At 44.0% G+C, this 17044-nt stretch overlaps 1 protein-coding gene and 1 pseudogene across 1 annotated transcript in view; one reads left to right on the top strand and one right to left on the bottom strand.

Annotated features, from left to right (window-relative positions):
- The first annotated feature begins 7321 nt into the window (after positions 1-7321).
- LOC148094401 (protein phosphatase 1 regulatory subunit 14B pseudogene) lies at positions 7322-7776 on the top strand (annotated as a pseudogene).
- A 6787-nt stretch (positions 7777-14563) lies between these two features.
- The window catches only part of ASB13 (ankyrin repeat and SOCS box containing 13), a 37262-nt gene continuing 34781 nt past the window's right edge, over positions 14564-17044 (bottom strand). Inside the window, exon 6 of the mRNA XM_016219776.2 lies at positions 14564-16284. Coding sequence (XP_016075262.1) covers positions 16157-16284 — 128 coding nt within the window. The 3' untranslated portion in view covers positions 14564-16156. The remainder of the gene's footprint in view (positions 16285-17044) is intronic.

Below are 17044 nucleotides of genomic sequence, written 5' to 3'. Positions count from 1 at the left end.
ATATTTCTCTCCCACATCAATGTTTCCCTCTCTCTCTTTCCCTTCTTCTCTTTCTAAAAAAATTAATGAAAACATATCCTCAAGTGAGGATTAAGAAACAAACAAACAAAAAGATGAGGAACGTCTACTGGGAAGATTTAGGGAGTTTCCCCACCCTACAAGGAACCACAGAAAAGAGATGATCTCACATCTTCCTCTGGACATTGTCCATCAGGGTGTGAAGCTGGCATCACAGCAGAGCTTTCTCCTCCCTGGAGTATGCAGTCAGCCTGGGACGCAAAGCAGACCTGGAGAAAGGGCCATGGGCTTGATGACATCCTGGTGCTATTGACTCAGGCCACCCTGGAGCCTGCCCCACAGCTAAGTCTCTGTTCTTTGAGAGAATACATTCCTCTTAGAGTCCAGGGGTTTCTTTGCAGTCCAGTACACCCTAAATCATGGGTGGGGAACCTTTTTCTGCCAAGGGCCATTTGGATATTTATAACATCATTCAAGGGCCATACAAAATTATCAACTTAAAAATTAGCCTGCTATATTTGTCAAACATTTAATTAACTCACCCCTAATGTGATGGCTGGAACTGCTTCTCTTTGGTGAGGCTTTGGCAGGGCCAGATCAAAGGATTTCGAGGGCTGTATACAGCCCACAGGCCAGACATTCCCCATCCCTGCTAAATGACAGCACCTAAGCATTCTTATTCCCCACCTTTGTCTGCCTGCTCTTTCCCTGTGCTTATAAAGCCCACACTCTTCTCTCTACCTTTTCTCTCCCTCTCTCCTATTTAAATCTTATCCAGGTTTCTAAGTTCAACTCAATATTACCTACTCCATGAAGCATCTCCAGATACACACACTAAAAAAACAAAAAAGAATTCTGAAGCACCTTTTTCCTATTAGCAGGCATTCACTCTGTTCTGGCTTTTATTGAGATTGGTGTTGATATTATTTACATATCTTTTATTCCCTCCTAAATGAGAAGGTCCTAGAGGGGAGCTTTGCATTCCCCTTTCCAGTACCCAGTTCAGAACCATGTATTGAAATTCCATCACAGATGAGTGATAGATGAGATAGATAGATGGATAGATAGATAATACTAACAACTATTATTTCTGACCTTGTAGGGGATGCTATTGAAGCCATGTTAAAAAAAAAAAAAATAGTCCTGTTTGCACTGGGCAGGGGTGGGTGCCTACTCTAGCAGTGTCTTTATGAGCACCATCAGAAACAATGCCGTCCTCAGTGTCCACCTGGGAGCATGCCACAAGCCCAGGTAAGCATCCTGATTTCCTAAGGGAACCAGATGCTGCAGTTTAGGTAAAAGGACCTCCTAAGGAAATAGGGTTCAGCCAAGGCCTCAGTCTGGCAAGTTCCCAAAAGGGAGAGCCACTGTCCCCATCCTGCCATGAATTTGGATGTAATCACTTCCCAAGTTACATTTTCACTTACTGCTCAGTGTTCCAGTGAGGAAAGATGGTAGCAACTGCTCTCTTTCCCCTCATGAAGCTGCCCAGGGAACACACTTGACAAAGGGCCTTAATTCACTTGGAAATACAGTGGGCCCCCTCTATCTGTGGGTTCCATTTATGCCAATTCAACCAACCTTGGATCAAAAATAGTCCAAAAAAACTATGTTGTTGCTCATGTGTACTATGTAGTTAGGCCTATAATGGTTGTGTCTGTAGTGAATATGTACAGACTTTTTCTCTTGTTATTATTTACTAAACAATACAATGTAACAACCATTTACATAGTAGAAATGATTTAAAGCATACAGGAGGGCCCTGTCTGGGTAGCTCAGTTGGTTAGAGCATTGTCCTCAGATGCCAAGGTTGGGGGCATATGCCGGTCAGGGCACATACAAGCATCAACTAATGAATGCATTAAAAAACAGAATGACAGCCCAGCCGGGCGTGGCTCAGCGGTTGAGCATCAACTTAGGATCCAGGAGATCGGGGTTCAATTCCCGGTCAGGGGACATGCCCGGGTTGCAGGCTAGGCAGCTGATCAATGACTCTCTCATCATTGATGTTTCTATCTCTCTCTCCCTCTCCTTTCCTCTTTCTGAAATCAATAAAGATATGTTTAAAAAAAAAATAGAACGACAAATCGATGTTTCTCTCTCTCTCTCTCTCCCTCTCCCTGCTTTCTTCTCTCAAATCAATTTAAAAAATTAAAATAAAATAATAAAGTATACGAGAGGATGTGTGTAGGTTATATGCAAACACTCTACCTCATTTTATATAAGGAACTTGAGCATCCTCAGAATTTGGTATCTGCAGGGGTTCTGAAACCAGTCCCCTGTAGATACCAAGGGATTACCATATAAAAAACACAAAAGAAAACACAATCAGTGGTGGCATGTCCATATTCACTCACTGATAAAATAGAGATTTTTGTGCTGTCTTTGGATCTCTTCTGTTCATCAATCATTTCCTTCAGTGGTCAGAACATCCCGTGGAAAATAATAATTCACACCTGGTCTGAGGTAATCAGCAGTCTGTTGGCACAAACTACATACAGTTATGGTGTTCAGTTCAGATGCTTGGCTGTAGCTGGGAGTCTAAACAAATGGTGGCAGAAAGAAAGACACAATTGTATTCTTGTAGCCAAGATCAGCAAAGCACATTTCCAGTCTTAGAGGCCTGTGAGAAGCTTGGAGCAGGTTCCACAATGGGAAATAGTCTCAGTTGTGTCCAGCATCTCTAGTCAGCATGTCTCCCTAAAATACTAGACTTGAAGGACATTTCATTAAACTGGGGCTAGAAATGAAAATGAGAGAGCCTGGTAAGGAGGAAATTGCAGCAGTCAAGAGCAGTGGTCTCCAAAGTGTGGCTCTTCCCTACACACCACTGGCAGCAACAGTAGGAACTTACTAGAAGTGCAGATTCTCAGGACCCATCCCAGACCTACTGAATCAGACATTGTGTTTTGTTCTAATCTTCACCCAAGGATGTGTTTTCATTGATTTTTTTTTTTTAATATATCTTTATTGATTTCAGAGAGAGGAAAGGAGAGGGGGAGAGAGAGAGAAACATCAGTGATGAGAGAGTCATTGATCGGCTGCAGCCCACAACCTGGGCATGTGCCTTGACCGGGAATTGAACCTCGATCGCCTGGATCCTAGGTCGACACTCAACCGCTAAGCCATGCCCGGCTGGGCTGATTTTTAAAGAGAGAGAAAAGGGGGGAGAGAGAGAGAGAGAAACACTGATGTGAGAAACATCAATTGGTTGCCTCCCATATGAGCCCCAACCCAGGTTTGAACACCCAGCCTAGGTATGTGTCCTGACTGGGAATTGAACTCACAATCTTTTGTTGTGCAGGATGACACTCCAACTGAGCCACCAGGCCAGGTCAAGCACTACGTTTTAACAAGGCCCCCAGGTGACTGACTCTGAAACATGTTAAAAGTTTGAGAAGCACTGGAGTAGAAGATTAAGAAAGTTCCATGACCACCTTCATCCCCTCCCTGATAAATCAGGGAGCAGGATTTGATATTTCGGGTCCATCTGACCCTGAGCCATGGAAATCCCAGCCTAGCTGCTCTCCCGCATTACTCCCTGACAAAATACACTGCTTAGTAAGTGGTAGACTATATTACATAGTTTAATAAATGCCAAATTTTAAACAACATTCTTGCTTGGCAAATGATAGGTCCTAGGTTCATGTTCAGTGGGCACCATGTTGAATGATGACAACCAGATTTGTAAAATGCTCCTTTCTTCTGTTAGTCAGAGTTCTCCAGGGAAATAGGAAAAATAGGGGGAGGTGGAAAGAAAGAGATAGAGAGAGAGAAAGATTATAAGTGGCTCACACGATTATGGAGGCTGAGAAGTCCCACAGACTACTGTTTGCAAGCTGGAGGTCAAAGAAGCTGGTGGTGCAATCCAGTCCAAACCTGAAAGTCTGAGAACCAGGGGATCCAATGGTTTAAGTCCCAGTCTGAGGACAGGAGAAGGTAGATGTACCAGCTCAGCAGTCAGGCAGAGAGAGCTAATACACCCTTCCTCCACCTCTTTATTCTATTCAGGCCTCCACAGGTTGAGTGAAGCTCACTTACTTTGGGGAGGGCGATCTGCTTTACTGAGTCTACCAGTTCAAATGCTAATCTCTTACAAAATCACCCTCACAGACACCCCCATGATAATGTTTTACTAGCTACCCGGGCATCCCTTGGCCCAGTTAAATTGACACAAAATTAACCATCACACTTCTCACAGAGCCCCTTTCTCCTGACCCACCCTGAGGCATCCTGCCCCTGACTATTGCTCCAGATAGTAACTAAACTATGCTGGACCATATTTCCAACACCTCTTTAATCCCTAAATCATTTCCTTCTCATCCAACCTTTGTTCAATAGTTCAAGAAACTTATTTTCCACTCTCATTCATTTTATCTCGCACTCTCTTTCCAATTCTTGGCCCCAAACTGGCCTTTCTGGTGACACACAGTAGTCCTGGGAGCACACCTGTGCTAAGGAGAAGGAACTGAACCACTTCTACTTTGAAGTCACATTAGAGGAACAACCCATGTTACAAACTTCTAAAAACCTTCCAAGTACCAAGATGCCTTTGGCATCTTGACAAAGGTTTCTACCTGTCTCTTCAACCTCCTCCTGCTTTTTCTCATATTCAACATAAATCAAAAGGCGATATTTGGAATAGTATTTTGCTTTGTTTAGTCTCATGTAGATTTGGTCATGTTCCTTCACCATCCAGCCTCTGGGCTCCATGTATGTCTTTGTGGGAGATGGCTGCTCACTCGAGTGGTCTTCCTGGCACCCTGAGCAGAGCCATCATGTATGCAGTTAGCTGGCTGCCGTCTTCCAGGTTTTATTCCTCTGTGACTTGGGCAGACCCTCACTAACCATCACAGGCAATCGATTAAATGTTTCTGGAATGCAAAGTAAAATGCTGTTGTAGGCTGGGCTGGCAACTTGTAATATTTGCCATGAAGAAACATGTTTAAATAAGAACAAAAGGCCCTGTCTTAGGTCACAGTCTCCTTGTTCTTAGAAATGTCATTCAGCTTCATCAAGTTTTGGCAATTGTGCTACCTTGTTTTAGGGCCACTAGGTCAGATGATCTGGGGAAGGCCTCATAGCGTTTCAGGTCCAGCTACCTGGGCCTGGGAGTTGCAGACGTGGGGATTTGGGTTGAAGCCATCAACTTCAGATAACATTGCTCTAATCAGTGCCATATTTATCCAAAACTGCACCCTACCACCAGCCTGTTCTGAGTGGAAAGCTCCCATCCCTACAGAGCTTTGGCTGGTATTCCTTTGGTGATGGCACAAAAGGCAGTAGGTAGACTTTGTAAGCCCGACAACATGGCCCAGTACCCCACCCCCCTTTTGCTCTCCAGCACTCTCTTCCCTTCCCTTCCCTTCCTCAGTGCTTCCATCCTCCATCCTTTGCTACCCTTCTTATCTCATTTCCAATTGGCTATTATATGGAACTAAATCATATTTTTGCTATATTTCTTGAATAAAATTGTATGCTCTTTGCTTTTTTATAGGAAGCAAGGGACCCCTCTGATTCCCCAAAAGAAAAGAAAAACTAATGCTTGACCCTTCAACGGTGGCTTGTGATACATTTTTTTTCATGGCTCCTTTCATTTCAAATTTGTAAAATCACCCACAAGTATTCCACAAGATTCCCACAGGCTGTAGGCAATATCCGCATGCTACTTGCTATGGAAACTAGAAGTATAAGAAGAGGTTACAATAAACTCTTTACACTTGTAAAATGGGCTTAAACATCATTCTCTTATTTCTGTGCTTGAGAGAAAAGGGATGAAACAAAAGAGAAGCTCCATCTATGAGTCTTGTATCTTCACACACTCCAGAGAAAGTGCTGTCAATAATCCAGGTCCTTATGTTAACAGCAAACTGGTACCAGATTGTTAGACCTCAGTCCTTGAGTTCTGGCTAAGAAAGAATTCAGAGCTAAGACTCAAATACAAGTGCAAGTTTATTTAGAAAGTCACAGAGGAAGAAGTAAGACATAGAACGGAGATAGCTAGGCTGGGTGGACTCAGGAAACAAGTTATAGAGGTGAAAGAAGGGCCCTTGGAACTTAGGAGGAATGCAAAGAAAATGCGCCTGAAGGAAAGAGAGGGGGAAAGGTGCAGGCATGCTCAGCTTGAGAGAGAGCACGTGCTGGGTCCTTCATCTTAAGGGGTTTTATCTGGTTTCTAAAGGTGGGGGTTTTAGGGGAGGTCTCAGGGGAGGGTCTCAATAGAATATTCATCAGCTTTCCAGGTGTGTCCTCTCAGGGACATGGTCTCCACTGACTGGCCAGTGCCAGGGCAGGGGGTAATTAGTCATCATCATGTTGGCCATCATGTTGCCCTGCCTGGCCTTGCTTTTTCTGGCCTGGAGCTGAAACAAAACTGAGGTCTAGATGTTATCTGTAGTTTGACCAAAACTCTGTCTTTCTGGTCAACAAACCCAAGGCTTTGTTTTTAAGAGTATTTGATTTAGGTCAGAACCTCATTGTCCTGAGGGCTTAAGGCTTAAGGAAGTGGTTATGCAAGGGCTGGTATGGGAGTCCTATGAGGCTATTCTCTGGCCCCCTTATTTCTCCTCTAAGGGAGTCTACCACATGGCTAGCGACATGCTGGGGAGGGTCTGAACCACATGACCAGTGATATGCCAGAGGAGGAAGGGTCACACTGGAGGGGGAGATTCCAACCTACAATACTTGCCCTCCTAATTTTGCCTATTGCTAGGCACCTGGGGCTTTTCTCCATGATGACCTCCTGTACCTGGCCTATCATTTCTACTCTGATCATGTCTGTCTAACTGCCTACTATATCACTTACAAAGCTTTGTAAACTACATAGCACCATAAATATAAAAATACGGTGTTTTTTTTTTTAATGCAATTGAATTTATTATCCCAAGATTTGAGAAAGAGAGTCAAGGTCATCTCTCTGTTCCACTCTCCCAAGAACAGAGTTAACTCTTCTTTCCTGTTTGTTGCTACATTTCTAGATACAGCACTTGTTCTTGTGTCTGCTTCCTGAGAAACCGTGAGGGCCTTCAAAGCCAAGACTTGTGTTTATGGGATTTTTTGTCTTGTTTCATTTTGTTTTATTTTCTTTTTGTATCCTTAGTGCCCAGCAGAAAACCTAAAATAGAATAGCTGCTTTAAAAAAGGAAGAAGAAGAAAGAAAGGCTAGATGGATGGATGGATGGGTGGGTGGGTGGATGGATGGGTGGAAAAAGGGGCCCAAGAAATGAGTGGTTAGGATAACTACTTTAAAAAAATAGGAACGCAGCCACCCGGCGGGCGTCCCGGAGGCGGCAGCGCAGGGAGAGCCCCGGAGGCCTCCATGGCAGACAGCGGCCCCGCGGGAAGCGCGGCGTTGGCGGCCCGGCCCCGGGCGGGAGGTGGTGGGCCAGGGCCCCCCGCCTACTCTCAGAGCCCCGCTGGTGCTGCAGGCGAGGGCCCGGGCAGCGTGGACGACGACGGCCCAGCGAGGCCCGGGGGAAGGTCACGGTCAAGTACGACAGCAAGGAGTTAGGGAAGCGCCTCAACCTGGAAGAATGGATCCTGGAGCAGCTCGCTCGCCTCTGCGACTGCCAGGAAGAGGAGATCCTGGGGCTGGAGATCGAAGTGGACGAACTCCTGGACATGGAGAGTGATGAAACCCGGCCTGCCAGGGTCAAGGGGCTGCTGGTTGACTGTTACTAACCCACTGCGGCCTTCATCTCTGGCCTGCTGGACAAGATCCGGGGCACGCAGAAGCTGAGCACACCCCAGAAGAAGTAAGGGTCCTCAGCCCAGGTGAACGGTGGCTCCCACAGGACAGTGGCTGCCCCCTGACCTCCTAGCAACAGCAATACCAAGGGGCCCTGCGGCCAGGCCTGGTGCCATGAGCAGGGCTCCCCCTGCCCCTCACTTAGGGGCTTTTCCCTGCCCCCTGCTTTCCATTTTGGGTTTGTTTGTTTTTTATTATTATATTAAACTGATGGGACTTTTAAAAATAAATAAATTAATTAATTAATTAAATAAATAAAATTTTAAAATAGGAAAAAGAAGAAAGAAAGGCCCAGCCGGGCGTGGCTCAGCGGTTGAGCATCAACCTAGGATCCAGGAGATCGGGGTTCAATTCCTGGTCAGGGCATATGCCCAGGTTGCGGGCTAGGCAGCCGATCTATGACTCTCTCATCATTGATGTTTCTGTCTCTCTCTCTCCCCCTCCTGTCCTCTCTCTGAAATCAATAAAGATATGTTTAAAAAAAAAAAAAAGAAAGAAAGGATGGATGGATGAATGGATAGATGGAAGGATGGACGGAGAAAGAGGCCCAAGGAATGAGTGGATGTCCTTGCTTCTTGTCTCATCTAAACTTCTGTCTCTAACAGTGGAATGAGCCTCAGGATTCAAATTAACACCAAGAAGCAATGTAAGTTTTCTTGTTGATCTCACAGAAAACAGAGCGCTAAACTAATTGTACATTCTGGCTCAGAGTTCAGTTGCAAATTCTCTCTCAGCTCTGAAGTCTGTGGTTCACAAGAACTGCACACCTGGAGACCAGCTGCTGGAAAGTAAATTTTTATATAAAGAAATGTGTATGTGCGAAAGAAAGAGAGCTGCCATGAATCTTTATGGTTTTAAGATATTCAGCTTTTAGGAGGTACCCTATTTAGACTGGACCAACTTAAGACATTTTCATTCAAATTGCCAAAGATCACAAGACTTTCATGCCAACATAACTGGGCTTAGCTGTCAATGCTATGTGGTACCAACACTGAGAAAAGAGAAAAAGCAGACTCCAGGGTCTGGAAGTACTTCCCAGGAAGAACAGTGAATGCTACAGTGCTGCGCAGATGGTGGGAAGGCCCTCACAGCCTGCTATGCCCTCGAGATCCCATCTCAACTTAATGTCTATAAGTCAGCACAGCTGCCCACAACATGAGTGAGCTGGTAGGCTTTGTTTTTGGATTCAGTTTTGGGGTCATTTTTGTAAATAAAGGAACTCAACTGCTCAAAAGTAACGAGTGTTGCCCTCTGGAAAGAAAGTATGAGTGGTAGTTCTAACAAAGCAGGCCAGGGGAGGAAATGGACATGCAAAGCATTCTTTCTACCCCCAAACAACTTCAAAGCTTTGTGCAAACTCATCTGAAAGTATGGATGGGCTATGACATGTGGCCTTTCTATGAAAGTGTCAGTGAGGGAAGGTGCAGGGGAAGAGACTCCACCTCCTCCCATGGAGACCAGAGGGGGCTCAGGAATGATAGGAGAGAAGGTGCTGACCCACTTCCTCCCTACACCTCCCTCACCCCACCTGCAGAGGGCAGACAGCACCCAGGAGCAAGGCTGCATCTTCCTGCGGTGAAATATTACCTCAGTTTAGAGGAACTGGTTTGGATCTCTCCAAGGGGTAAGATTTGGTCCAGAGCCACATTTAGAAGGTTCACAACATCTAGGGAGTGAGTCATGCCAAAGCAGGACAGGCTAACCAAAGAGGGAAAAGGGACTTTACCTGATACTTCCCTTCCCTGAGATGCAGGCAGGCCCTGTGAGCCACAGAGAACATCTAGAGCTTTTAAAGTTTAGTGTATCTAAGAACATAGCTGCAACCTGTTTCCTTGTTCAAAAATGAGGTTGGTCAAAAGAAAAAGAAAAAGAAAAAAAGCATCAGCACCTATTATGGAACACAAAATCTTTTAACCCAATATATGACTCTAGCCAATAGAAAGCTGAAAGATATTCTTAAACAGAATCCAGTTTACAACTGTCACACAGGTATCTTTCTTATTTAAAAAAGACATTTCTGCCCTTTGTCCTTCCTCTGTACATTAAATTTTTGTTAGAAAAAGAATCTTGAAACAATAGAGAATGATACCCATGTATATATTTACCACCCACCATGAACAAATAGCACCATTCTTCATATTTGCTTCATATCTTTTTCTAAGAAATAAAATATCACAGAGAAATTAAGTCCCCTTTATTCCTATTCCCAAGTTACAGGTCCCTTCCTCACCCAGAGGTAAGCACAGCAGGATGTTGGCATGTGGGTTCCATGATTTTACACATTTACTACACACACAGGTATCCTCACATACCTAGGCTGTTTTATCTTTCAATTTATACAAATAGATTTGTGTTGAATATAAATAGGTTGACAACTTTTTTTTCATGTGCTGTTACAATTTCTAGATCTATTAATGTTAAAATACATAACAGTCTTTCGTATTAACTTTCGTAGCACTTAGGCATTATACAAATATCTTCTACAACTTCTCCCCTACTAAGGAGGTCTTTTACTATTACAAAATTGCTGCACTAAATATCTGCACATTTTTCTTGTGATATGTCAGGGTTTCTTTAAGGTATGTTTGTAAAAGTGGGAGTGCCGGTCACATGTGCTATGCACTTTAAATGGTACTAGATATCATCTAATAGCTCTCCAAAATACACAAATCATTTTATACCCCACTAGCAGAGCTAGGAGTTCCCATTTGCCCATGTGGTCCATCAACTTTAAGAAACTGTCAGGCCTCTTCCGGTTGAGATGGCAGCATAGATAAATGAGTTACTCACCACCTTCCACAACCACATAAAAATTACAACTAAACTACAGAACAACCATCATTCCAAATTGCCTGAAATGTGGCTAAATGGAAGTCCTACAACTAAGGAATTAAAGAAGCCACATTGAGACTGGTAGGAGAGGCAGGGACATATAACAGGCTAGTACCACAAATACATGGCAGATAAAAATCAGGAGGGATATTTGGGCTGGAGAGGTACCCCCTAAGGAGCAAGGGTCCCAGCCCTACACCAGGCCTCCCCATGTCAGGGTTCCAGTGCCAGAAAGAGACATCCCCATAACTTCAGGCTATAAAAACCAATGGGAATTGAGGCTGAGGGAAATGGAGGCTGTTAGAGTCCCAGGCAGTTCCTCTTAAAGGGCCCATGCACAGACTTACTTGGATTCACTCCCTCTAAACTCCAGTACTGGGGCAGCAGCTTGAAAGGAACCAGAGACAGTCAGGGAGAAAATGAATTGTCGGCATCAGGGTGAGAGCTTTCTCCCAGACAAAAGTGCTGGCAGAGGCCACTATTGAACTCTCCCCAAAAGAGTTGGTAGGCATGAGCCATATCTGAGTCTCCATCAACCCGGCTAACACTGTTGACCCTGCTCTGGTAATTCCCTGAGGCCCCGCCCCACCCAACTTTCAGGCCCACCTAACCTGTTTCTAGTAGCATTTCCATATAAATAGTCTATCTTGGCTCATGCTTCATATTTTCCTAAAATCTCTCAAAACAAGCAGCATCTGGCCTCAGCATGCCCCATACCTCTTGCTAAGTGGCCCCAGGCCCGGCACTAGCAGCAGCTGGCCTTGGTTCACAGCTTGGCTTCACCTGGGTACCTGCAAGCCCAGCACAAGTAGAAGCCATTTGCAGATTGCTTTGTAGCTCATGCCAGGTAGCTTCAGGCAGAACTCAGGCATTGGCTGACCATGACTTGCACCTTCCAGGAGGTCCCAGAGCCAGCGCACCCAGTAGACAGCTTCAGGTCAGGTCAAAGCATCACCACCCAACCACCTTCTCAAGCAACAAACTCAAGGAGTGGACTCATTGGCACCAGAGCCCCACTGAAGTAAGTTCTGTTCTGTAGGGTGGGCCCCTGCAACAGCTGATCCTCCATGGTGGTTGGAGGTCGGTGATCAGTGGTTGCAACCAGTCCTTGTAGCTGATTGGCCAGGAGGTAAATCCCTCCCATTGACATGCTAACAGCAATCAAGGCTCGATTACAAGAGGAGGGTGCACAGAGCCCAGCTTGGCTGTGCCACTGGACCCTACAGGAAACCTAGTACATTAGGCCAGTCTACCAAGCCCAGGAGATATAGCAGCTTTACCCAATACATAGAAACAAACACAGGGAGGCTGCCAAAATGAGGAGACAAAGAAACATGTCACAAAGGAAAGAACAGAACAAAAATCAAGAAAAAGAACTAAACAAAATGGAGACAAGCAATCTACTAGATGCAGAGTTCAAAATACTGGTTATAAGGATGCCCAAATGACCTTAATGAGAACCTCAACAGCATCAAAGAGGACCAGTCAGAAATGAAGGATACACTACCTGAAATGAAGAATAATTTACAGGGAATCAACAGTAGAGTAGATGAAGCCAAAAATAAAATCAATGATTTGGATTAAAGGGAGCAAAATACAAAACAAAAAGAAAAAAGAATCCAAAATAATGAGTATTGCATAAGGAGCCTCTGGGACAATTTCAAGCATACCAACAAAAAGAAAAGAACAAAAAGAAAAAAGAATCCAAAATAATGAGTATTGCATAAGGAGCCTCTGGGACAATTTCAAGCATACCAACATTTGAGTCATGGGTGTGCTGGAAGGAGAAGAGAAAGAGCAAGAAATTGAAAACTTATTTGAAAAAATAATGACTGAAAACTTCCCTAACTTAGTGAAGGAAATATACATACAAGTCCAGGAAGTGCAGAGAGTCCCAAACAAGATGAATCCAAAGAGGCCCACACCAAGGCACATCATAATTAAAACGCAAAAGGTTAAAGACAAAGAGAGAATATTAAAAGCAGAAAGAGAAAATCAGTTAGTTACCTACAAGGGAGCTCCCATAAGACTTTCAGCTGATTTCGTAACAGAAACTTTTCAGGCCAGAAGAGGTTGGCAAGAAATATTCAAAGTGATTACAACCTTGATTACTCTACCCAGCAAAGCTATCATTTAGAATCAAAGGACAGATAAAGACCTTCCTAGCCCTGGCCAGTGTGGCTCAGTTGGTTGAGTATCGTTCCCATACACCAAAGGGTTGCTGGTCCAGTTCCTAGTGGGGACACGTGCCTGGGTTGTGGGCTCAATCTCCAGTAGGGTGCTTGCAGGAGGCAGCTGATCAATGTTTCTCTCTCTCTTCCTCTCCTTTCCTCTCTCTCTAAAATCAATAAAAACATGTTTAAAAAAAACAAAACAAAACAAAAACAACAACACTTTCCCACACAAGGAAAAGTAAAGGAGTTCATTACCACCAAACCAGTATTATATGAAATGTAAAAGGGTCTTCTTTAAGGAGAAGAAAAAGAAAAAAAAAAGTCAAAAATATGAACACTAAAATGGTGATAATACACATCTATCAACAATTGAATCTAAAAAACAAAATAAAAAAAACAAGCAGAACAGAAACAGGCTCATAAGTACAGAGAACATTTTGACGGTTGCCAGATGAGAGAGGGGTTGGGGGGATGGGTGAAAAGGTGAAGGGATTGGGAAGTACAAATTGGCTGTTACAGAATAGTCATGAGGATTTAAAGTACAGCATAGGGAATATATTCAATAATATTCTAATAACTATGTATGGTGTCATATGGGTGCAAGATTTATTGGGATGATCACTTAGTAAATTATATAATGTCTAATCACTGGGGTATACACCTAAAACTAATATAATATTCTATGTCAACTATAATTGGAAAAAAAAAAATTTAATGATTTAAAAATGGGAAAAAAGAAACTGTCAGAACTGTTAATATTTGTCAGGCTGATGGTATGTAATGGTATCGTTTTGTTGAATTAAATATTCACTAATTTGCATTTCCCTGATCATGACCAACCATCCTTTCCTGTCAGCAGACATTTGAGGTTTCTTCTTTTGTGAATTTCCTGTTCATAGTCTTTGCCTGTTTTCTTCCCCTCATTTGGTTGTTAATCTCTTTCTTAATGATTTATAAAAAGTTTTTATATATTTTGATTACCAATCATTTATGTTGCAAATGTCTTCTCTAAAGCCGCTGGCTGCACATTGAGTTTTAAAATGTAAGCTGAGAGGTCTTCTGAATATATCCCTCCTGAAATAGGTGGCACTATCCCAAAGTCAGAAGGGAATAGTTTACACAGCTATATGATCTACAAACACCAACAAAACCACAGTCCAATTATAGCCATATAACTTTTACATTTGGGGAGCACTTTATACTTTTCAGGGCACCTTTTAATCACCTAGTTTCAGACTCAAAAAACCCATGAGACTAGCAGGGCCTCATTTCTCATTTGTAAGATTCAGTGGTTGATCATCAACATCCTTTTAATGATCAAAGTCTGACCCTCTGTCCCTCTTCTGCAGCTGGGGAGACTCAGGCACAGAGGAGTGGAAAAACTTGTCCAGAGTTACACCCCTCCTTAAGGGTACAGGCAGGTTATTTGTCCATTACAGCTCAATAAAGCTGGGGAGAAGGTACAGACTGGAAGGAGGCCTAAAATCTTAGTCACTTAGTCCCTTGGGCAGTGTCTTTCCACATGACAGTGGCAGTGAGATCAGCAGTAGGAGACAAAGAGAGAGACAGGAAAATGGGAATCAGATAGGCATGGCTCTATCACTTGACCTTCCAAAGTGCAGGAAAGATGATAGTGGCCGATCTGGGTGCACACAGAATGAAGCCCATCCAGTATTTCTGTTCCCAACAAGAAAAGAGCCGAGTGAACACAAGGAGGGACTCTATTCAACCTTTTATTGAGCAGCGAGTGTGGAGCCAGGATTCTGTACTCTGTGTACTCACTTATGGAAATGTCACCAGCTCATTGCTAGAGGCAAGTTTCTGTTACAAAGATGAAAGGGCCAAACCCAATGCTTTTTTTTTTTCTTTCATTGTTATTAGTACATACAGAAACACTGATTTACCCAGAACTTGTATCTAAGACTGTAACCAAACAGGAGTGGCTTTTACTCTCAGCATAGAATGATGTAACCATGGCTGGAACAGAGAGATGGAAAATAAACTAAGCCACCAGCATGAAACTTTCAACCAGATCTAGGGCTTCACCCAAGTAACTTTGTGCAGATGTTTCTGGTCTCGTAGCACACTTGGCATTACCTTGGGCAATTCAGGTGCATTCTATTCCACACTCTCTGGCAGAATGTGGTGACGTCCACATTTCTGGGGTGTTCACAAGTGGTGCCTTCTATGTTTCCCTAGAAACTAAATATACCTGGACTAATTATGCAAAGTCATCTAGTTTAACTCCCTGGATTTCTGTTTGTTTTTTAAATTACGATACAGAAACTTAGGCAGATAAATGCAGTCTGAATATTCTTAATATTTCACTGCATGACTTACAATATAGAACTACTTGTTTCTATTACTATAGGAACAAATTGCAAAACTTTCTTTCCCAGCCTATGATAATGAGTCTGATTCCCATCTTGTTCAAAGCACCGGATCAGAGGTTGATAATATCCACTGGGTGCTGGCAACCTCTTCTACCAATTTCAGAGCTCAAGGAGTTAGCAAAATTTAGGGTAAGAAATAATTCATTTGGCAACCATAATCTCCAAAGCATTTCCTAACAATCCTTTACATTAGAAATTTGTGCTTAACACGCCTCCACATTACCTTTTGTTTTAAAGATTCATTAACAAAACCTATGCTACAGCCTATATATCTTCTGAAAGTTTTTTTATCCCTCACATAAACTTTTTAAGTTGAGACCTAAAACTGAAGAAAAACTTCCTATGAAACACTGTGCTGGTTAAGGGGAATGAAGACCCTGAGCCTTCCCCCATAAAACCCGTACAAAGTCCCTGAGTGATGCATACACCTGGAAGCAGGTGGGCCTTGGAAAGTGCCCACCCTGTGCTCCAGAAAAAAGCATCCAAGTGGCAGGATGTCCCCAATGCAGCCATCCCAGGCCATATGGTCAGGACCTCACCTCCCATGGGCCACCCTCTATGGCACAGGCTCCTCCCTTTGAACCCCCAGGGCTGCCTAGTGCTGAATGAATCAGAGATGGCACCACACTCCTTGACCTCCCAGGCATGTGGAAATCAACAGTGGTACCTGGAACCCAGCTATACCTGGCCTTCCCCTGTGCTCCTGGAAGAGTCTTTCCTGAGAGTCTTTCTTTCTGAGGCAGATCAGTGAAGAGAGGACAATTAGATGGCTGGGAATATAGGAGTTAGAGCAAAGTTCCCGGAGAGCCAGCACAGGGCCATGACCCCCAGGGACTTCCCAATGCCTTGGAAATACTCTCCAGGAGTCCACAGAGAAGAAGAAACAGGGTGGCCAACAGGGACTCAGGGAACGTTGTTCTATCTATAGCAACTGAGGGCTTCAGATAAACAACGCTGGGCTCAGTAAGGCCAGCAGCCAGGGTGCCTGCAGCTCAGTTGTAGGAAAGGTAATCGATGAGCCGGGAAGGGATGTTCAGCTTGGCGATTTTCTCTAGCCCTCTGACGCCAGTGGCCCTCCTCAAGCTCACCCTGCAGAGCTGTGACAGCGTTAGAGGTGTCTCTGAAAAAAGAAAACAGGAAGCACATGAAGTTAGCTTAACATAGTTGAACATAGATCAACATCTTTCAACTTAAAAAAATACCAAGAACTGAAAACACCTCCCTCTTCATGGAAATAGGACATGCCCTGCAAGCCTTCCCTGAAAGGCCACCAGGAAGAACAGACAGAGCCCAAGGAAGCAAGAGTAGGAATTGGATTCCAGTGATATCCGGAGGGATTTCATTTTGTGAGGTTCTTTTGTGGGTTTTTGCTGTGTGTGTGTTTGTGTGTGTGTGTGTGTGTGTGTGTGTGTGTGTGTGAGATTTCCCCCTCCCCCCCTTAATGTTATAACCTAGCACATGGAATTGTAAGCAAAGTACTAATCTACATCTAGTAGGACTGTTTGTCAAACTTCCAGACAAATGAGGGACAGGGCAAGGGTTAGTCCTGGCTGCCGGCTCCTGCTGTTCCAGTCCACAGGCTCTGATCTGGCTACTGAGTGCTGCAGGGCACAAGCTGACCTCAAGAGAACTGACGTACATGACAGCTCCAGCAGAGTACACAATGCACATCCTAGTGCTGCGGGTCAGGACCTCAGGACTAAAGACAAGCCTGGAGCTGGGGCTCAGGAATGTGAGCAAACTAAGGCCAAAGATGGAAGATACCTGGAGGTCCCTGGCAGCTGAGTCATAGGGACGTTTGCAAAACAGAGCCTGGCTTAGAGGACCTGCTTTTTAGAATGATTTAGATTTGACAAAAAGATAAGTTAACCAAAGAGAGT

The sequence above is a fragment of the Miniopterus natalensis genome, chromosome 1 (genome assembly GCF_054644295.1).
Source record: "Miniopterus natalensis isolate mMinNat1 chromosome 1, mMinNat1.hap1, whole genome shotgun sequence".
Lineage (NCBI taxonomy): Eukaryota > Metazoa > Chordata > Mammalia > Chiroptera > Miniopteridae > Miniopterus > Miniopterus natalensis.
This window is presented reverse-complemented; position numbering and strand designations above follow the sequence as displayed.